Source organism: Euprymna scolopes, chromosome 37 (genome assembly GCF_053919585.1).
Source record: "Euprymna scolopes isolate OS-2025 chromosome 37, ASM5391958v1, whole genome shotgun sequence".
Lineage (NCBI taxonomy): Eukaryota > Metazoa > Mollusca > Cephalopoda > Sepiida > Sepiolidae > Euprymna > Euprymna scolopes.
The window spans coordinates 82,448,725-82,473,115 of NC_136518.1; the positions used below are offsets into that span (position 1 = coordinate 82,448,725).

At 35.2% G+C, this 24,391-nt stretch overlaps 1 protein-coding gene across 1 annotated transcript in view; it reads left to right on the forward strand.

Annotated features, from left to right (window-relative positions):
* The window catches only part of LOC145261254 (cholecystokinin receptor type A-like), a 355,511-nt gene that overhangs the window by 210,210 nt on the left and 120,910 nt on the right, over positions 1–24,391 (forward strand). The window contains exon 2 of the mRNA XM_080119651.1: positions 14,606–14,729. Within this exon, the coding sequence (XP_079975777.1) occupies positions 14,606–14,729 (124 nt within the window). The remainder of the gene's footprint in view (positions 1–14,605; positions 14,730–24,391) is intronic.

Sequence of the window (24,391 nt, forward strand, 5' to 3'; positions counted from 1 at the left end):
TACTAAACATAGACAGCATCATCCATAAATTGACGTTTTAATCATTTTTAGAATGGGAGGCTCCGGAATAATCACGCTTGATAGATCAACAGTACTCTTCAAGCATAGTGGCATCCCAACGACCTTGATAGTCAACTTCCATGTTGCTGATGTTTGGATGGAAGCGATCCTCTTGCTCATTACTCAGAGTCGTCACCTAGATTTTCTAGAAAAGAGGCAAGATGACTGTGCAAAAAAATATAACTTGATGCTCATATTTGCACCCAGTTGATAGAGACTTATAAGTAATATTTCAACGAGGTCTTTGTAGTTGGGCGACATCATTTTCCCAAGAAAAATTTTATTTCATTCGTAAACGCCATCCAGGCACCCAATTATTCAGGATTCATAAGATTAAAGAGATTTGCGTCATTCATTAAATTTGGAATTTGGGGTCCATAAAAATTCCCGCTTTTAATTTCTTTATAGTTAGACCTGGAAATTTCATGTAAATATATTTGAAACAGTCGCCATCTTCCTCGAGAGCTTTTACAAACTATTTCATGATGCCAAGCTTTCTGTAAAAAGGAGGACACACAATTTTGGAACGCTCCACCAAAGGAGGAGTCAGAACATTGAGAGAACCAGGAATCATTTTATTTTTTATCCGGTGCTCTGTTCTTATCATGCTATTCCACAAACATAACAAGCAAGGAAATTTTATGTAGCCACCTTGTAGCCCGAGGAGAAACCCAACCATTTTCCAATCGACACATATGATCCATTGTTGCTGTCTGTATTAAATCTTTTCCAGAAAAAAAAATCGATTTCATGATATGTTTCTTTGAGGGGCGTGAAATAGCCTCGAGGAACTGATCTATATAAGTTGTCATTGTAAAGAAGAACACATTTTAAATTTCTTTCGGAGCTGTCTATAGTAAGGCGCCAAGCTTGAGAATAATACAGTTCGACACCAAGCTATCACAGAAGACCGGTGATGTCGTTGCAATATACTATGCCGTTTTCCTGAGTAGAATATGATAAGAATTCAATATGGCGTTTTCTGTATAAGAGTTTCAGGAGGAAATCGCTTTTTTCTCTGAGTCTTGTAGCTAATAGTTCAGAGAATTATTTAGAAAGATTGATATCTCTAATCGGATAATAAAGTTCTCTTTGAGAAAAAAGCTGTAATACTGAAGAAGATAAAAGCCAATATCAAAAACAGAGACTTCACTACTGCTAGTTAGCAAAACAGAGGCTTGGTCTTTTTCAGAACCATCCAATTTCAATTTGGCTAAGTCTTTAAACACTGGAACAGGAATTTTAATGCAGTGTGGAATTGGCGTAATTGCAGACGAGATTTGGATAAATCAACGATTTCCTGTCCTTGCTGTAGATTCCCTTCATTTTGACTGCATAGAAAGCGTGAAACTGTGAAAATAACAACATTATAGTTGAATATAAAGAGATTCATAAAGAATCAAAATCGGAATCAGTAATTTTATCGGAATCAGGAAAACTATTAGAATCGCCTTATCACTATAATATGTATATATATATATATATATATATATATATATAAAAAATTAAATGGTAGTTTGCTTGAAGCATTGCTGGTAAGAAAACATATGGAAGTTTTAAACGCCAACAGCAATGCGAAAAGGAGCGGAATCACACAAGAATAAAGAAAAGAAAAACAAACAAACAAATAGACGGGTATGTTCAAATAGAGAAATGTCTGTTTATTGATCTATCATTCCTAGCCTCGTTATATAATTAATATGTAACCAAGCTTGTTGGTATGTCCGGTGTATATGAAGTCCGTTGGTAGTATGGACCGTTGGTAAATTTCTGTAGAAAATGCCTCCCCTTTTTAAAAAGAAAAAAAAGTATATTCAAGACGGCGGAAGAGAACAGGACTGCAGTAAGATGTAACTAGTTAAAATTTTGAGAAATTCACTCTTTAAGGATTAAAAACCTAAACTAGTTATTAGTTTTTTAATTATTTAATAAAATTAAATTCTAATTTTCGACTAATCGAAGTATCCTTATTAGAAAAACGCAGATGCTCTTTTATATTTATTTATTTTCTGTTACCTGTCATACTGATGGTACTCTTTCGCGAGACCTTGGATGTTGAGATCAAAGTTTTAAACGTCCAACACCTGAGGACATACGAAACAGTACCATTAGCTTTACATGTGTGACATTAAAAAGAAACAAATATCTGGATTTTCTTGGGTTTACAGGTACTTTATCCACTGTCCTACGAGTACTTATGCAATGAAAATGGACGCAATGGATAATGTATTTGGATGGAGTACATTGACTCGCATGTTATTTGTTATGCAAACAGATTTTTATTAAAAATTTCCAAACATCGAAATTGTAATTATTTTACCATGTCTTTGTATTACTATGTAATTATGTTTCGTTTAGTTGTGGTGAAGGTGCGTTATTAAAATTAACTTTTAGTCCATCTTAGATTTTTCAACTTTTGCGAATATTCAACAGAAAAATATCTGGAATTCTAAAAAAAAAAAAAAAAAAGCAACAGAAAAAAAAATGTCGATTGACGTCATATGTTCTAAACTGCCGGAAGACAACAAATGAGATCGAATAATTGGAAGCCGGAGACTCACGCAGATTGATAAAACCTTTAATAGACTTCCCGTGAAGATTTCGCAGTCCTGTGACGCAACTAGTCAGCCAGAAGAATTAATGAAGTGTGAAGAAAAATTTACACTATATATATATATATATATATATATATATATATATATATATATATATATATATATATATTATTTTGTTGATTATTATGACTTGTCTCATCTAAAAAAAATTCTGTAAACAAAATAATATATAAAAATACGCTATTTTCGGATTTTCCTTATAATTAAGCACACTGCTGGATTTCTTTGTCCAAAAAGCTAAGTATATATATATATATATATATATATATATATATATATATATATATATATATATATATATATTGTGTATGTTTAGGCAGCATTTTCTCATTTAGACAAATATTATTGAATAGCACGGAGTTATTCTGTTTTACAATTTTCCTTTTTATCTCCTCCAATCTCCGAATAGTCCTTTTCTCTCACTCTGCAGTATTCTTGTATTTTCTACCAGAATTCTTCGAAATTCCGAATGATAGCAGCCATGTCCCTTCAAATGTTGTGATATGGAGCTAAAGTCAGAGAGGTGGAGAGTCAATCTTCGTGACAAGCGTATTGCAGAGTGAGAGAAATGTAAATAGACTAAGAATACTCGAAGCATTGTACATTAAAACAAAGAAGCCTCAAATAAATAATATTAATTATGAGTGCAGCCGGAACGTTTTGAAATGTTTAATTTTTTTAATATGTATATATGTGTTTGTATATATAAATGTGTTTAATATATGTAAAAAAAAAGTCCGCCCACCTAACTTGTAACAAGCTACCACGTGACTAGGAAAAATGTATATATACGTAAATTAAAAAACAACTTCTACATTTATTTCTACAATATGCCTGAGGATGATTGAAGTACTTCTGTCGAAAGCACTCGCGATTATGGATCCAACATATACAATTACTAGAGGAACACAAAAAGGACTATTCGGAGATTGGGGAAGATAAAAAGGAAAATTGTAAAACAGAATAACTCCGTGGTATTCAATAATATTTCTGTCTGGCTCTCTCTCTCTCTCTCACTCTCTCTCTCTCTCTCTCTCTCTCTATATATATATATATATATATATATATATAAAGTGATGGTTGCGTGGTTCCAACGAGAGACAAAAATGTATATTTGAAAGAGTGTAGCAATCAACAATTGTACATTTTTCAGACTTTTTTTCATTTTTTTAATATTTTAAAATATTTTTATCACGTGTTTCAAGCCTTGTTCAGATCTCTTCGAATATTTTTATATAAAGGTTTTTGTTAGTTAAAAGTTTGGAATTTCTTTTTGGAAAACATTGATCTCTGCGAACACTGATTGTGGTTTCAGAGAAATGCTAATCCTAGACTTATTGCGACCACTGACAAAACTCTTCGAACAATCCGACTCAAGGAACTAGCATTGAATCTAATAAAAAGAGAATACCCACCACAACTTACAGACAAAGAGATCCAACTAGTGATAAATATACAAGTAGACAACCTATAAAACGAAACAAAGAACAAACCATAACATATATCTCCACACACAACACGATCAACCCAGAACTTAAATTGGATTGAAATTATTTAATTTTGTCTCCCTTTAATTTTGTCTCTCTGTCAATTTAATATAATTTTAAATTTTAAACTTAGCGTTCCAGCTATGAAGACTGTTTAACCGTGCATTAGAACAGCGTTTTAAATTAATATAAACTCTAAGTAACTATTTCAAATCGGAGAGAAAATATAACAGCATGGTGAGAGATAGATTAACTGAACTTAATATATATATATATATATATATATATATATATATAATGGAGACAAATAAGGTATATATATATATATATATATATATATATATATATATTTCTTTTGACCTTATTCCTAATTTTCTATTTTATTTTATTTTATTTATAAACATTATTATCCTTTATTTTTGTTTTTAATTATTTCCATTAATATATGCCTTACACACGACTAAAATGCCAGTTTTATTTTGGTGTGTATAACTTCTCTCCCCACTATTTTGCTGATTAGGAGACTATGTTTTAAAGGACAAAACTTTTGTCAAAACTTATTGTCAATTTACATTAAAATGAACATTGTTTCCGAAACGATCGTACAATTTTGTTGATTTTGTAAATTTTTTCCTTTGGAAACTGATTTTTAATTCACAATTATGAATCGTTTTACTCAATATACATACATATGTATATATAAAAGAAAATTCGTGTGTAAGTCTGGTCTGTAGCCTTTGTCCTATCGACGAAATGCTGCATTCCTCTGCCAGTTCTACAAGTCTTTGAATATTGGATGCTCAGTCTAACTATAAACACTTGTGCCCGCTTTCGACGTAAACAAATCCGACAATCAACAAAATCCCGCCCCTACACAGTAGAGATCCCTAGCTGTAAGAATGCCTTCTATTCTAATAGTTTCTTCCTCAGAACTACTAGGCTTTGGAACACCCTTTCGATGCAGAAGTTCAAGTGAACAGACATGTTGCTGCTCAACTTACTATATAGCATCCCTACAACTTATGGCCTGGATAGTATCCCTCTACTTTAAAGTGGCACTATGTCTTGTTTAGGGTGAAAATGAAAAGTTAGTCTAATCCCTACGGAGCCCTAAACGGCTGGCTCGAGTTTATTTTAAATTTTACATAAATATAAATTATGTACTTGGCAGTGATCTTCGATAGGTTTTTCTTTTATCCGAACGCCTGCAATGAGTATCGATAATCGATAACCCAAGAATTCGATGAATAAAGAATAGGCGATTTTGACTAAAATTATCGCCTTTTGCAACCTCACAAGTGCATTTGAGAAATTTTATCAACACACAACCACAAAATCCATATCGAATCATGAGAAGGTTCTTTGATATGACAGAGGTGCATTGGAAATGAATGGTTCTGTCTAGAGCATAATTGAAGCATAGCACTTGACGTTTGCATTTTTAACTTTCAATCAAGCTATTATATAAAAAAGGTATTTTATAAAATTTACAATAGGTCCTCTACAGTGCAATGTAAACTACAATGTATTGTACATTGCAAATGCGGGAAGACCTGTGTGGCTTCCTCCTTGTGCACAGCGATGGGTCTAAAATTAAAGCAGGTAATTATTTAATTGTATTCAAATGAAGGATTTCATCGATTTTGATGACAATAAAAATGGGAGTTAAACATATGTTGATCCTCATTCAATCTCGGGCAACATCGGTTCTCCCTGCTAGAATATATATATATATATATATATATATGTATGTGTGTGTGTGTATGTGTGTGTGTGTGTGTGTGTGTGTGTGTGTGTGTGTGTGTGTGTTGTATACTTTCCATGAAAAATGAGAAATAATACGTAAAGAACGAGTCGGAAAGAAAAACAGAAAAAAAGAGAAAGAGAGACGGGGAAAATTAGCAAAGAGGATGAAAGAGAATTCAAGAGAAAAAAGGAAGAGGAATTAGGCTAGATAAGAAAGAGAGAAATACATAATTGGAGCAAAAGAAGGGCGAGAAAAAAAAAGAGAAAAAAAGGATGAATGAAGTAATAAAGATGTATGTGTATAGAGTGGACGAGAGGCGAATATATGAACATAAGAAATAATGATAGAACTGAAGAAGAACGGCGATAATGATAAAGAATGCGTGCGTGAAAGAGAGAGAAAAAAAGAAGAGAGAAAGATTAAAAGAAAGACAGAGACGCTTTATAAAGAGTGTAAGAGAGGGACAGACTGGTCGAGAAAAGACGTTATTTATTAATTTTAAGGTTAATACTTTGTTTCCGTTAGATTGGTTTGATTTTAATGTGGTTACGAAACTTTTCTTGCAGTGAAGTATATAATACTGAAACTAAACTTCCGGTGGAGATTAATCATGTCTGGTCAAGTAATGACATCGTTAAAGCCTTTAATTGAAATATTAGTAATTCATTTCTATTTCATTAATTTAATATAGCATAAACTTATTGTGATGGAGGTAGGGTCGGAGGGAACAGTGAATGCGAATAACAGTATACAGACTGGTGATGAATATGTAAATAAAAAGGATACCTGTCCCAGGAGAAGTAAAATCAATTCGACGAGCAGCACAATTACATCCTCTTTTCCGAATATTCAAATCAGGATAGAATGATACTAGAGTGTATGTCTATAATGCTGACCAACTATGAAATGAATTATTATTTCTGAAATGCTACTTTCAATTAATATTAAACCAATTACCCGCTGCCCGCTTTACAAGAATTTAATTGAATGTGCTCCGATGAACTTAGTGTATTTCTGCATCCTCGACGTACATATCCACGACAAACCCGCTCAGTAACAAAATCACACTCCTTAACTGATGCTATAATGGAATGACCTAGCAACTCTCCGGACAATAAGACAGGCATTGTAGATATACTCCTCCGGAATTAGAGAGTTCGGGGACACCGAGCGAGTCAAACTCTCGTATTGTACCCTTTGTAAATAAACATTTGTATTAACCCTAAGTTGATATCATGGTTATCTAAAGAAAGATATATCAACTAATAAGGTCTCTAAATACCGGAGAGCCTTCTAATCCAATAGTGTTTAATATTGGCAGGACAGCACTCAATGGTGTGCTGGTCGACGATTGTTACAATTGTTATTAATATTTGTAAAAATAGAATGTCCGAAAAGAAAGTTATTCAACCGAAATAAATATATGCATAAAAATTATTTATGTTTTAATAGAAAAGAATGTTAGAACATAAACAAAATACTTGACGAAGGTTGTTCATTCGATTTACGTCTTTGGTCACGTGGAGTTAATGATGTAACGAGAGATCTTGAAAGACATGTATGAGAGTCAAGAGTTGGGAGTCAGGGCTAGTAGACCACGTCAACGTTAGAGGTTAAAAAATAACGTGGAGAGTAGTTGCTCCAAGTATGGGAAAAATGTCGACATTAAAAGTCTAGAATCAACGTTACAGCTTTCCAGTGGGGGTAATATCCGAAATTAAGCTGCTATAAATATAACAAAGGCTTCGGTTCGTACGAATCAATAGATACAGTTTTTTCGAGGGTCCGTACAATCATGATCAACCAAAGACGAACCAGGTATGTTTTACAATTGACCGAGGTAAAAACCCTTAAGACTGTTATTTGTCCCTCTATATTGTAATTGTTCAAAAATCGAGAGTCGATTAATAGACACATTCATATCTAGACGAGCAGATATATCGAACCGTAAATATCGAACTTTAAATATATCAACACATATATAAATGCACATCATATATGATCCCATGTTATACAGAATCCCATTATACGACAATAGTTGTTTCCTTTGAACGAGTAGACTTTGGAATTCCTTTCCTGCTATCTGTTTCCCTGATTGTGCTGAAATGTAGATGTTTAAATGCAACGTAAACTAACACATAGCTTATCTTCCCTAAACGTTATCCTGAAGAGTAGCCACTATCGTTAAAGTTGCGATGTGCCTTGTTTGGGGTGTATGTGGGTAAAGAACAACTCAAACTTACGGTGTATTAAAATATTTTTTTAATAATGGAAATATTGTTTGCTTGATATCTAAGGACAATGGATCAGGTTGGATGCAAAGTTGAAGTCTTTGAATCTAAATATGTGGAGAGTTGTTTCCATAATTCTCCTCGTTCCAAACGTTTTAAAATAGCACCCATGCACTGAAACGTAAAATACCCTGACGAATTAATGCCTAATATATGTATTTTTTAAATTTTAACAAAACTTGAACGTATCCGAGCAATTCCACATCCTCTTGACAATTTTAGCACGTAACTAATGTAAACGAAATGATATATCCCATATTACCGTACCTTACGCATTTAGCTGTGCACAAAAATTCATGAAGTAGTTCATGAGTGAATCATGCACATTCCAAAAACAGAAACAAAAACACGTTTTTTATGGGAAAAAACGTTGATAGATATATAGTTAGGAAAGTGAAGTAATATTTCTTAAGAGATAGAAACATTAAAACTATTTTCAGTAATATTTCTGTCGCGTATTCAATTGTAAATAATTTGATGTTTCTTATCTTTAAAGGTCGATCTATTGATTAATCTGATAAGTTTCAATTTCAAATAGAATTTACTAGGTTCCTTAAATAAGTTTCAATTTCAAATAGAATTTACTAGGTTCCTTAAATAAGTTTCAATTTCAAATAGAATTTACTAGGTTCCTTAAATAAGTTTTAATTTCAAATAGAATTTACTAGGTTCCTTAAATAAGTTTCAATTTCAAATAGAATTTACTAGGTTCCTTAAATAAGTTTTAATTTCAAATAGAATTTACTAGGTTCCTTAAATAAGTTTTAATTTCAAATAGAATTTACTAGGTTCCTTAAATAAGTTTTAATTTCAAATAGAATTTACTAGGTTCCTTAAATAAGTTTCAATTTCAAATAGAATTTACTAGGTTCCTTAAATAAGTTTTAATTTCAAATAGAATTTACTAGGTTCCTTAAATAAGTTTCAATTTCAAATAGAATTTACTAGGTGTCTTAAATTTCATTTTTAATTTTTTTTTTTTAGATTTCGCTATTATAACGAAGGAACGCTCTTATTTTTTGTAGTACGCTGATGAAATGTTAACTTATGAGAAATGGAGAGTTGTTTGCAAAAAAACACACCGGAATGTAAAACGAATTCATTTATAAAAACTTATATCTTTTAAATAGTGTCACTATTATGTGTCTTAGCAACTTATTATTTCGTCGAAGTATCTCAAAAACAAAAAAAAAATCATTATATTAGCAAATTCGAAATTTTACAGTAACGATCTGAAATATAATAAACTCATACCTTTTCTTCTTTAACGCAGCCTCTCTCTATCAGACATAATCTTGCTCGCCTACGACTTTGCTACCAAATGCTATTATTGCATGTGTTCTTCAGAAATGTCTGATAAATTTCATCATTCTTTTGTTTCCTCTTGTTCGGTTTGGAGGTCTCAATCAATTCACTGTTTGGATAGTTCTATAGCTTCTTTCCAAGAATCGCAGACTCATGGAACTATCTTCATGTTGACTGTTTTCACCAAGTTTTGACCATTTGTATTTCCAAGACTAAAGTCAATAGACATCTTCTGCCTTTGCCATTATCATATTTGGTTTTTATTAATTTCTTACATTAAGTGGCTTTACGCCTTATTAGAGTGATTTCCTTAAAAAAAAAAAAATGAAGAGACACATCAACAATAAATTTAAATTGTAATCGAGTGATCCTGCAGTCATTGTCAACTGTCTCTAGGAAAAAAAACGTCAACAGGAGGACAGAGAAAACTGTTGAGTAACAATCTAGATGTCTTCCTCAAACGGTTCAGTTTGTATTGTAACTTATGGTAAAAACTAACCCAAGACAGATGTTCTTGGCATGCTGCAACTCACAAAGGGGCTACAATTGCTGAATCCGCACGCAATGAAAAACTCAAGACAAAACGTAACATTTGAAAAGATAGTGCAGTAAACACTGTTTACAGAGAATTATCGCCCAGGCGTCCAACATGTGAGAAATTCTTATAGGTTTTTGTTAATATTTAATAACAACATAAGAAAAAAGCATTAAGTAAGACTCCATTTAACACGTAACAAACTATAAGCATTTATGGGTTGAATAACTTTTATCAACAAAAGACAAGATTGAATGTGCGGATTAAGGTTCATTTTATGTGTCTGTTAGAAAATGTTCATTTCTATGTGCGCGTTCCTAAAAGATTCTACAAAATTAGCAGTTAGAATAAACGACGAAAAATAACGTTCATAATGGTTACTTATTCTTTTTTTTGTTCGTTTCGTTGCGGTCACAAAGCAGATTGTTTGCTGGCTTCAACATCGGAAAGGGACTGACTTTTCTCCTGACTATGCATGTAGGTTTTGGTATTTGTTTTCCTTCTCTCTTGTTTACAAAAACGTTCGGCTTTTATCTATTTTTAACCGGCTCCCGAAGATATGTTGGCTGTTAAATTTATTTTAACTGGCTCCGCTCCAATTGATTAATCAATTTTTATTTTTTCTCTTTTTTAGACCGGATGGGTGCGTCGAGTCTATGCATAGTGACGCGTTTACGCACTTTTTCTCTGAGAGCCGATGGGTAAAAATTCGCTTGGGAGTTTATGAATCCACACATACTTCAGATGCCGGATCGGTTTAACAAGCCTTTTTCGAACCAATAGAACAATTGTATGATCAGGGTCATCTTCGCAAACGATGGACGAACATCATCATCAATAATGTATAATAGCACGAATTTGTTGGTTGGTTGGTTTTGTTTTACGGCATATCAACCCTTTCCAGGGTATTTAATGCCGAATTCAAAGATTTTGAAAAAAAAAAATTAATAGAATATATTTGTTGTTTTCACGTCGGTTTCTATTTAACCCATAGTTGGGACCCTAACAGGTACTACCACTCCGGGTCAGAATGGACCTGGGAACAATGGTAATTAAAGGGTTTATCCACACACCCCAAAGCTCGCAAGCTGGGGCCTCACCACTGGATATAGTTTAAGGTCATATCCAGGACCACGAATTTGTGAAGTTGAAAAGGGAAATCATACAAAGCGGTTATTTTTCACGAGAAACTATTTTCAACTTTTGTTCACTTTTGTTAAATAACATTTGAAGGTAAAATTCGTGGAGGATACATACGCGAGTTCGACGACTTAGGTGAAATAATTATTAAAAAAAAAACCCGAGATTATTCTTATTTACAACCGTGTAATCTTTTTAAGCACGGAGAAACATTTATACATTTTTTATACAACGAGATTTAATTTGAATCATAAAAAGAGTATATCCAATGTTTATAGGAGTACGTGTATGCATGCGATTGAAATCAATTGTCTCGTGTGTACCAAGATAATTATTGTTGACAAATCGTTAACCAGTGTTCGTGTTTGCGGTTAGAGAGAACGGTAATATAACTCGATAAGGTTTGGACTCACATATAAGATAGACAGTTTCAATCGAGTCATGTCGCGCGTATATTTTTGCAGCGACGCGTGTCGCGTTCAGTCTGTTGTTGTGCCCAAATGAAAAAGAAAGAAAAACAGAGACGAAAGGGAAAGGCCAAAAGGAAGTGATCTCATTGTTTGTTGTGTCAGTTGTCAGATAAATATCGGGGCAAGATCATAGTGCAGTAACTGTTCTGATGCTACACTTTGCTTTTTCTGTCCTCGGTCAGTGGAGGAGAAATTCTTGATTGAGACAATTTTTATGTTTGTTCCTATCCAGAGTAAACCTTTATCTAGAGCTAAATTTTCTCCACATTAAAACCCGATATTGTGTCTAACTTTGCTCCCGAACATTGTTTTTGTGTGTTGCACGCGCGTGGTTTATTGTGCGTGTCTGTGTTCGCTCCTCACGCGAAACACTTTTCTAGTAGTTGTAATAGTTCGCTACAAATTCCATTAAGATATATAAAAAGTCAAGAGTTTTTTCAAGTTAAAATTTCCTCCAAAATCCCCCAATCCCTTTTTGGTCACCTTGTAAATAACAGCCCACCCTCCATACTTTCTGTACATGGCTTTGTATTTTGAGTACACCTTTACAGTCTTGTGAAACTGAAGAATGACTAAATAAGAATATTATCTGGGTTTTAAAAATTGCCATATTTTAAACAAAGATTGTTCCATAGGCTTGAAGAGCCGAATAGAAGTTGGACAGGAAGAACTTAATTGACACAATTATATACAGAATACGTAATGTACCCGAGGACACTTTAAACACTTTGGGAAAAATAGAATAAGAAACTGTTAAATCATAGAGATTTACAATTCCTTGTAACAAAACAAATATAATATTAATCCACGTTTTATTCTGTATATTAATTCTCCATAAATAAACACACATTTTTACATCACGGTATTTTTTGTGGTGGTAGTGATGGGGGGGGCGTATATGTTATGGTAACGTTCGCTAAACAATTACCTTGTACATTAAAAAACAACAAAAATCGTCCGAGTTTTATTGCTTTAATGATTTCATTTAATGACAAAATTCAGGGATAAGTTTACAATTATAACGTTCTACTAAATTGACCACAGTTTTGGTGACCATCACCGAGAAAAATATTGTCATGATATTTTCCTACGTGATGGTCACAAAATACGTGTAGAATGTTCTAATTGAAAACTAATACCCGGTGATAAAAGTTATAATTTTTTTTTTTTCAATTTTCACTTTTTTTAATGTAAAAGTAAAGTTCATAATCGACGTGATTAACGCAAAAAAAATGTAAATTTTGGAATTTACAGGGGAGTGGCACTTTCAGAAACATCTGCCGAATCCATTAATAAAAGAGAGTTCTAGAACCTATTTATAATACCTTTCCACGAGACAGAGTTAGACAGCAGGGTCGGTTTTTAACGCGGAGAAAAGGAGCAAAATTAAATTCGTGAAGGATTTCTCCTCCATTGAGAGAGAACAAGAAATTGAAGTGTAGCATCTGAAGAACAGATACTACATTTTGATCTTGCCCAAAAGAGAGTACAAACTAGACTTCGTGGCTTAGTGGGGGATGCCCTTTTCCCTTCCCTTCAACCTCTCTCCCAAATAAGAGACGTTGCGAGTCTATCTTTGTTTTATCGTTATTTCCATGGCAAGTGCTCGTCTGAACTCCAATCTTTGGTTCCCCCTCGCCAATCTTTCACGTCTAGCTGAATCCACTGTCAAAAATTTTCCCCACTCTTTATCTGTGCCTAAATCAAAACGTAGGTTTCATGAACAAAGCTTCTTTCTTAGAACTGCACGCCTGTGGAACTCTGTTGCGTCTGCCTGCTTCCCACCTGACTACAACCTGGATGTCTTCAAGTCCAACGTAAACAAATTCCTAATGAACCGCCCCCTTAAGTAAACACTTCATTAAATCTTCACACTAACGTACTGTACATGCAATAACCATTATCCCTGAGTGGCATCCGGGCCTTGATAAGTGGCGACCACCGTGTAAAAAAAAGAGAGTTGTAGTAGCCCTCTACATCAAAGTGGCACCGAGCCTAAATTGAGTTTATTAAGCAACAAAAAAAAAGTATTATTTTTTACTTTCGATAAAAACTTTTTTCTTTTTTTTTTAAATAAAACACATTTTCACATTCTCAGTTTGAATTACGTTTTCATTTTCATTATTTCCCCTTTATTGCCTACGGATATACTTATTTGTTATATATTATTGTTTTTTTTTTCTGTTTTTACTAGAGTTATTTTTTGGTTAATTCTTTTTTAGGAATAATTTTCCATGCTGCTCAGGCATTAACTTTGGGGGGTACTTTATTTTACCTTAGCACCAACTACATTATTTCCTTTAAACTGACGACTTTTAAAGTTTTAGACTATGCTGAATAAGACAATCTATTTTAACTTTGGCGAAAAAAAGTAATTTGCGAGATATAATGGCATGCATTATGCACTGTAAGTCATTGTTCTACGCACACGCGATAAAAAAGTGTACTTTTCTCCGTCCGACAATACCAGCCACCCCCAATTTTTTTGTAGGTTATATTCTTTGCGGGTGGGTATGCTGACAACATATATGCATGTTGAACATGGGCCGCATACTTGAACAGTCCCCCTCCACAAAATGGGGTGTCTATTCCAAACGCCTTTATTACCATGGCGAATTTGGTCGTTTTTATTCCATACGACGTTCTTAACATGAGGAGGTTAGGGGCGCCTATTCTGAAATCCGTTCTTAACTTTGGGGATTGGCCACCAACAACGACCGTAGTTTACTTTTTAAGAAGGGGGCATGCTTCCTCCGGGCAATGCCGGTTAACGGGTCCTGCTAGTTCCAAATAATACTAGAGGGATCAAATATTTAAAATAATGCTTAGTAGTTGTAAACACTTAAATAATGCAAGTTATCAGGCAAAATCTAAACAAATTTCGAAACAATTATTTAAAGTTCTAGGAAGTTTCTTTTTTTCTTGTATTTTAAAACTGTCTTTCATTTATTCTAGATACATCGTTATTGTTCATCCGATGCTTTCGCGCTGGTGGTGTACGGCTGGAAACACGAAGAAGATCCTTCCGGCTGTTTGGGCAGTTGCCATTTTACTTTCGATGCCTTGTATCTTTGTTATGGTAAGTCGACATTTCTGGAATTTCGCCAATTTTAATTCCTAATTTCAGTGATTGTTCGGAATCGTCACAAAAATCGAAAATAGAAAGATTGATTGTCAACTAAAAGCAATGTGATTTACATAAATGTAGTATCGAAATTCGTAACATATCCAAGGATTATGAAATATAATAAAAGTAGACAGTTATAGATGTGTGTGTGTGCATGTCTGTACTTAGCCAGTATTTTTCTAGCTTGAGATTAAGGAATTTTTTGTATTTAGCATATTTCATGCAATAAAATGGACCTATTTTGTCTATTAATTCTGTTTCTGATCCTTTTAAACCGCTGAATAACGGTCTCCACTTCTTGCAGGAACTGATGAATCAAAAAAGATTGGAAAGTAATCGGACAAATATAGCGAGTGCATCAGTCAGTTCTTGTTAGAAGCGAAGACCGTTATTCGGAAGTTGGAAAGGATAAAAAACAGAATTAAGAGGCAAAAACGTCTATTTTATTCACTGAAAAAAATATTTATATAGTCATCCACATACAGTACTGTTTCGAGCTCATCAGTGCGGTTAGGCAAGCAACTGCCTCCAGCCAGGATCGAAACCCAACCGCCCGTACGACAGTCAAAGCTTCTGACCATTACGCTAAACAGCTTACTGTCGCGTGAGTAATGAATTACCGATGTTTTGACATCGTCCGAAATACCTAAGCTCGATTTGTTTACACAAATATCATCGTGTATTACTTACCAATATGCTCAACTCAAGATAAGGAGCATTTAGTCATCCACATACATGTGTGTGTGTTTGTGTGTGTGTATGTGTGTGTGTGCGTGTGTGTGTGTGTGTGTGTGTGTGTTTGTGTAAGATCGTGACTTTCTGTGATTCTCTAAGATCATTTATATTAAACGTTGAGCTTCATCAATGTTGAAATTTCCTTAAATTTTGTGGCGGTGAACGGTGGCCCTGGAGTATGTTACTTGCTACTGGAATCAAAAATGACTTCGTGACGTGGTCCGAATCCTTCGACCAGCGTCGATCGTCCTCTCTTCCACTGATATTTGCGCACTAATTGCGACATGACAACTAGTGTATGTAGGTATAAAAACAATTGTTTATAATGTAGAAAAAATAAATATATATTTGGCTTTAGAATCTTCACTACTGATGCATACATACATACATACATATATATATATATATATATATATATATATATATATATATATATATATATATATGTACAATACTCAGAAAAGTGTGAGAGAATATATAATTATTTCCACAGCTGAACCAATGTCGCAGCCCACAAGAGCAAAGAAAGCCAACAAACTGGAAGTCGAAGACTCGAGTTTCGCACTCATTTGGGCTCGGATATGTCTAACTGATGAGCCCAAAAAAGGACGAAAATCGAGTCTTGGACTTCCGGTTTGTTGGGTTTATTGGCTCTGGTGGGGTGCGACGTTGGTTCGACTATAGAAATAATTATATATATATATATAATTATATATATATATATACATATATATATATGTATGTGTGTGTGTGTGTGTAAAGAGAGAGAGAGAAAGAGAGAGCTAGAGAGAGAGAGAAAGAGATTGAAGACGTGTTTAGTTTTTAATCAGCGTAGCATGTTAAGAATAATAACAAAATCCGATGAATTGAATTTCAAGTAAAACGATCTATTAAAAGTATCTATTCAAGTCATATGTCGAAATTTGTGACATATCCCAAGTTTATGAAAAACGATAAGGTAGTAAAATTAATTATAAATGAAAATTGCTTTCGAAGAAAATTGCTTTCGAAGAAAATTGCTTTCGAAGAAAATTGCAAAAAATGATTTACTTACATATTATACAGAAGGGCATTACGATAGCAGAATTGGTATCTACAGTTATTGCAGATCGGTGGATGTATTTTATATAATAATGTTGTAATATGTTACTAATTGCGACATGGCAATTACAAAACGGTGCTTTTGTTGAAATTGACATGACAATAAGGTAAATAATTTTTTGTATTTTTCAAATCCAATTTTTTCGATTTTCGTTTATCTTTTTATTCCGAACAATCACTCAAATCTCTATTCTTACATTGTTGTCGCACTTTCTTTGTTTTCTTTGTATTCTTGCCATGGTAAAGTTATTAGATGGAATATGATGACCAGCGTTCTGTGAATGGAGCTGTGTGGTAACTGTGAAATAAATACAATAGAATGTAAAACAAAGCGTTCGAACCCGTACCTAAAGTGGCTTGCATTTCGTATGATAGTGTGCAGACTTAATATACACACCAGCGATGTTAAATAATTCAGTTTACCAACATTAGGCAACACAGCCAGGTGTTAAAGTTGTTTTATAGAAATAGTTATTTTTTACTCCCTGTGAAGAAGGCGAATTTAGAACACACGACGGACGTTCCAAAAGTAATGCCTCCTATTTTTATTCCGCCAGAATGGATCAGAAAGTATTTCAAATTGCATTGATATGATGCCATCTCTGTTGCAGATATTGACGGTCTGAGACTTTAGGAGAGCAACTTGTGTCATGAACGTGCGCGATAAGCCCCGATGCGTCATTGAATTCCTGGCAAACAAGCATTGAGGACGATGGTAACTATGGGGGAAAAGATAAATTCTGGAGCATAAAAGGTCGCTCGTTTTAATGATACCATTCATATTTTCGTATCTCTTCAGCTTTATGAGTTTAATAAATAGAGGTATTTACTTTTGGAAGGAGCTTTGTATGTTATGAGCAAAGAATAGCATCTATTCTGATACTGACATTCACCTTTTCTTTTGTTGGTCAGTGAAAGTGAAATGGTTCTATTCAGAGAACAATTTGTAGTTTTATGGTCTCGTTTCTGTTTTTGATCAGACAAGGAAAGTTTTTTTTTGTTTTTATTTTAGATTCGGATAATATATTATTTGTCGTAATCCAGAATGTTCGGTTTCAGGGAACTAGATTGTCCTCACATTAAAAACACACGTGTCTTATTCTGCCCTCATGCGATAGAAAGTAAATAAGGAGTAGATATTCTTGCTTTTTAACATAAAGTAAAGTGTAGTATCTGTTATGATTTTACGCTCTATCTTTTCTGTCTTTTGTCAACCAAGGAGATATCCTTGACGATCGAAGAATCTTTTTTTTTTAAATTAAATTTATGGAGCTGCTTTTACTTCGGATTAAAAGCTGACGTTGTGTTCAGGTCTGACCTCTTGGGGAAGCAAGCGAATAAAAAGATGTTCTTTTTGTTTATTGATTGTGAAGAAAAAATAAAGGACGATCTTTATCTCGATCAATCAAATCGAAGTACGTGACACTAAGGCAAAATCCGTCTCGGCAAATGTGGTATATTATAGATAGGCCTAAACATCAATATTATTTCTGGTTGTCTTATTTTTTTTATTTTTTGCCTCCAATCATTTGTTTCTACATTGTTTAGATTGCCAAGTGTGTTTATGGATCTTATCGCCGACGATATTGTTACAGGGCACAACAGTTTTTAAGCAAAATATTTTTATGTGTACATATTTGTGGATTACTTGTACTTGAAACGACATTCACCCTGGAGGAGTTGAGTCGGCTTCATGAAGATGCACATCTCGTACCGCTGCGGCCCAAGCCCGGCGATCGGAGGCAAGATCCCGAGTGAGCAATAGCCAGTCACGTCTCCAACGAGACAGGGCATAGATGAGCGGGCCCGAAATAAGCTCAGCGTCGACTTTGATAGTCCCGAGCCACGTTCTTAGCTGGCCATCGACACGTTTTTTCCAGCCGGGTAGAGGACGTGGGGAGATAGCCTCGTGGATAAAGACCCCTGCATCACAGCTAGAGGCATGGCCGAACCATCGAAGGCGTCGGGCCCGCAGTATTTGTGGATTACCTAAAAGAATCGCCGTTTTATGGAAATCACTCGTGCCAAAGCATGAAACCACTTGATACAAGGACACTAACATAAATAAAAAAACGACTTTAAGTTCAAAACTTGCTACGTGTTAGATGGAATAGATTATGACCCGGAAAACAGCAATTTGCCTCCTTTTGTCAGAAACATCGTGAGGACTAAACGACAAAATACAAGAAACGAGAATTCCGACGCGGCTGATAGTAATCTTTTATTTGTTTCAGAACATAATTTCTCCAATAAAATTCGTAGTAGGGTATTTTCTTCCACAAAGTTTTACGCATTTTACTTGGTATAAGCTATAAAGAAGTAAATTGACATACACATGTACCATGTTATTACCGCTCATGAGCAGATATTAACTAGTGTACAAAAAAGATGTTAGAAATTCTTGATGTTATAATCACAGGAAAAAATAAAGTAAAGAAGATTCTATAGTTTTGAAATATTTCTGTCGTGCTTTATAACACTATACAAGTCCCAAAAAAAGGAAATATTGTTTAGAGGATTCTAGCTCGGACATTTTGATCGTAAAATCTACGGCCTTCGTAATGTACACGCTTCCTATCCTTTTCCCTAAAATAAACTATGTTTCTATCTGCTTACGAGCACAAAAAACACTGAAAATATGACATCATTTTAATAGTCTAAAGATCGAATAGCCCTAATACTAACCAAAATCTTTTTAATTGTATAAAGATGGATCAATGTAACACGTACATGCACATACTAACCTACGCCCCTCTGCCGTTCGCCTTTCTTCGCCGAGGTCTCCGGTGCTTTCGATTAGCAGTTAGTCGACCGGAAGGGAAGCTCATTCGCAATGTCCTTTTTCTCCATTCTGACTTGCTGACATAAACTATCGTTTGGCAGCCTAAGACCTACATGATGACAAAGACGACATGACGATACTATCGGCCCAACAAGAAGTAGGTCCGTTGCGTTGGAATCAGAATTGGTTAGCCATAAGGAGTAAATAGGCTCTGCCTATCGCCGGCTTTTAGACCTCTTCTTTTTTATTACATTTTTACCCCAAACAAGGCACATTGCCACTTTGTTGTAGGAGGCTACTATCAGGGACAAAAGCATCAGGGGTACTGTGTAGTAAGTTGGGCAGCAAGATGTAGGTTCACATTGCACTTCAACTTCTGCATGTCAGTACAGTCGCGGGAAGCAGAGACTCGGAAGGGAATTCTAAAGTCTATCTGGGGAAGAAACTACTGGAGTAGAAGGTTCTCTTGCATCTAGGGATCTCTACTGTGAAGGGGTGGGATTTAGCTGCTTGTCGGGTTTGTCGGGGGTATTTACGTCGAGGGGGCACAAGTGCTTGCAGTTCGTCAGAGCATTCACCGTTAAAGTACTGGTAGAACAGGCAAAAGGATGCAACATTTCGTCGCTGTGACAGAGGCTGAAGTTTAGTTGACAGTTCAAGACCTATCAGATTGGCGACTCTCTTTTGAACCTTGTCTAGGAGCGAGAGACTAGTGGCAGATGCACCAGCCCAATTATGATAGCAATACTCCATATTAACTAGGCGCAGATGTACAATACCAGGGTCTCACCAGATCCACCCTGTGCTTTGCCTTGTTTTCTGACTAGGACATTGAACGCCGTCCCCCAATTCTCTCCTTCTTTTAGAAACTGGACAAATTGGGTTTGCTGCATGGCAATTGTGTTCACTCGGTTGGTTTGGGCCGGTCTTGTCTGACAGGTTGAGTGTACATGATTGATGGTTTATCGGGCTTCTGCTTCCGACTGACAGTACTGAAGCTCTTACTCTTTAGTAGCGCTTAGAGCGCTTTCGTTGGCATCAGTTATATAATATCTAGATAGTTGTAGTGCCATGTCGTGCATGGAAAGGGACCCTGCTACTATCTCTGGTGGGGTTTCACGAGACAAAAAACTTTCTAGGCAAGACTCGGCTAATGGACCACTAGGGGTACATACCTAACGTCTAAACTGGTCCACTTTGCTCAGCACAATTCCCCTAACCTGAAATTAAGCAAAAATGCAATACACTGAAAACCCATACACATATCACGAATAAACCAGACAACCATCCTAAAAAAAAACAATTCGACTCCTCCCTTGAAGCTCGCTTTCACAAATGTCCGTGGGCTTAAAGGTAATCTAAATGATGTAGAATCTTACCTCTTAGTAAACTCTTCAGATATCTTAGTATTATGTGTAACAAACTTACACTCCTCAATCCCCTCTAACTATTTAACATAACAAGATACCTCCTTCTCTGCCGTAAGGACGGATAGATATATGCACGGACTTTGAGTCTATATTCGCAGCACCCTCGTTTTTACTAAGGAGCAACGTCTTGAATCGGATGACTAGGAATTCATGTGCTTTCGACCAACATTTCTATCACTGCGTTAGTTACTAATATTTTCTCGACCGTTTTCCCTCAAGTCAGGATTGCACCTTAATCGATCATGCTTCTGATAATATAGATGACACATCCTCCTTAGATAATAACGTCCAAATACATGTTTGCCAATCATAAGTAAAATATGAAGAAGCCAAAAAAATCATAGATGCTAGAAATTATTATAAGAGAAATAGCGACCCCTCCTCCAAAAAATGCTGAAATAATCATGGAACGCATAAAATCACAAAAATAGGAACTCGGGATTTCAGGACAATTTATAATAGTGTGGTGAATAAGGAGCAATCAGTAATTCATCCACTATCCAACAAACAGAAGTCATCCACTATCCAACAAACAGAATTCATCCACTATCCAACAAACAGAATTCATCCACTACCCAAACAAACATAATTCAGCCACTATCCAACTAACAGATCTCATCCACTTTCCGACAAACAGAATTCATCCACTATCCAACAAACAGAATTCATCCACAATCCAACAAACAGAATTCATCCACTATCCAACAAACAGAAGTCATCCACTACCCAAACAAACATAATTCAGCCACTATCCAACAAACAGATCTCATCCACTTTCCGACAAACAGAATTCATCCACTATCCAACAAACAGAATTCATCCACTATCCAACAAACAGAATTCATCCACTATCCAACAAACAGAAGTCATCCACTACCCAAACAAACATAATTCAGCCACTATCCAACAAACAGATCTCATCCACTTTCCGACAAACAGAATTCATCCACTATCTAACGAACAGAATTCATCCACTATCCAACAAACAGAAGTCATCCACTATCCAACAAACAGAATTCATCCACTATCTAACAAACAGAATTCATCCATTATCCAACAAACATAAGTCATCCACTATCCAACAAACAGAATTCATCCACTATCCAACAAACAGATCTCAGCCACAATACAACAAACAGAATTAATCCACTATCCAACAAACAGAAGTAATCCACTATCCAACAAACAAAAGTCATTAACTATCCAACAAACAGAAGTCATCCACTATCCAACAAACAGAAGTCATTAACTATCCAACAAACAGAATTCATCCACTATCCAACAATCAGAATTCATCCATTATCCAACAAAAAGAATTCATCCACTATCCAACGAACAGAATTCATTCACTAACCAACAAACAGAATTCATCCACTATTCAACAAACAGAATTAATCCACTATCCAACAAACAGAATTCATCCACTATCCAACAAACAGAAGTCATCAACTATACAACAAACATAATTCGACTACTATCCTACAATCAGAATGCATCCACTATCCAACAAACAGAATTATCCACTATCCAACAAACAGAATAAATCCACTATCCAACAAACATAATCCATCCACTATCCAACAAACAAAAGTTATTAACTATCCAACAAAAAAAATTCATCCACTATCCAACAAACAGAAGTAATCCACTATCCAACAAACAGAAGTCATCCACTATACAACAAACAGAATTCATCCACTATCCAACATACAGATATCATCCACTATCCAACAAACAGAATTCATCCACTATCCAACAAACAGAATAAATCCACTATACAACAAACAGAAATCATCCACTATCCAACAATCAGAATTCATCCACTATCCAACAAACAGAATTCATCCACTATCCAACAAACAGAAGTCATCCGCTATCCAACAAACAGATCTCATCCACTATCACACAAACAGAATTCATCCACTATCCAACAAACAGAAGTCATCCGCTATCCAACAAACTGATCTCATCCACTATCCAACAAACAGAAGTCATCCACTATCCAACAAACAGAGTTCATCCACTATCCAACAAACAGAATTCATCCACTATCCAACAAACAAAAGTCATGAACTATCCAACAAACAGATCTCATCCACTTTCCAACAATCAGAATTCCTCCATTATCCAACAAGCAGTATTCATCCACTATCCAACAAAAAGAATTCATCCACTATACAACAAACAGAAGTAATCTACTATCCAACAAGCAGATCTCATCCACTATCCAACGAACAGTTTCATTCACTATCCAACAAACAGAATTCATCCACTATCCAACAAACAGAAGTCATTCACTATTCAACAAAAAGATTTGATCCACTATCCAACAAACAGAAGTAATCTACTATCCAACAAACAGAATCCATCCACTATCCAACAAACAAAAGTCATCTACTATCCAACAAACAGAATTCATTCACTATTCAACAAATAGAATTCATCCACTATCCAACAAACTGAAGGTTGCAAGCACCACAACCAGAAAGGCGGACTAGCTTGTCTAGCAATTCCGCCTCCAACTCCACCTTCGAGCCAACAAAACTTCCTCACAAATTTCCCTATGCGGACTAAAGCCACACTAGTTAATATAATAACCACTCGTCTCATGTCCGCGATTTCATAAAATAACTTAGAAACCTCCAAGCGTCCCTGCTATAATAATTAAGAAATACTAAGCTTTACTAGCTCCGCACTTTCCAAGCTCTACAATAAATGTCTTGCTGAATTTTGCCTCCGTAATAGCTGGAAAGATGGCCTCTCTGGTACCAGTGTACAAGAATTCTGGCGAAAGACCTGGCCCTCTCAATTATCGCCCTATTACTCTCCTACCTTTCTCACTAAATTTTTTGAGACCTTAACTAATCAAGCACTATTCCAAAGCAAATCTTATCTATGACAAACAGTTTGCATTTAGACAATGTCTTCCTACTGCAGATAATTTAACAGTCATCTCTGAACGCATGTACCATATACTGGATAAGGCGGGCGAAGCCAGGACTATGACCCTTTATATATCCAAGGCCTTTGACAAAGTTTGGCACAAAGGGCTGTTAATGAAAACAAGTGGACGTATAATAAATATAATTAGATCCTTCTTAGACCATCCAATTTGTCATTGATCGGCGTACATCCAAGTAGCATAGCAACCATGCAGGGGTGCCTCACGGTTCGATCCTTGAATCACTATAGTCCCTGATATTCATAAACGACTTCCTTGAGAATATCGTGTCCGAGATAAGTATATTTGCTGATGATACAACGCTTTATAACATGCTCGAGGGAAGAACGGATGTGCACATATCTAAGACAGTGGCTGAATCGTTAGAAAATTACCTCCAGACCGTATTGGAATGAAGCCTAAATAGATGTAAGTTGCTCTGCTTTAACAACTACAAGACGTCTCTGCAACCGCCTATATCAATGAACAAATAACATCCTACTTGATAATTTTTCCTTCAAACACCTCAGTCTAACATTTGAGAGCAATATGAACTGGAACGACATTGTGAAAGCTGCTTAAAAGAAGGTGGGTTCGATCTATCGAGTTAGAAGACTACTCACAC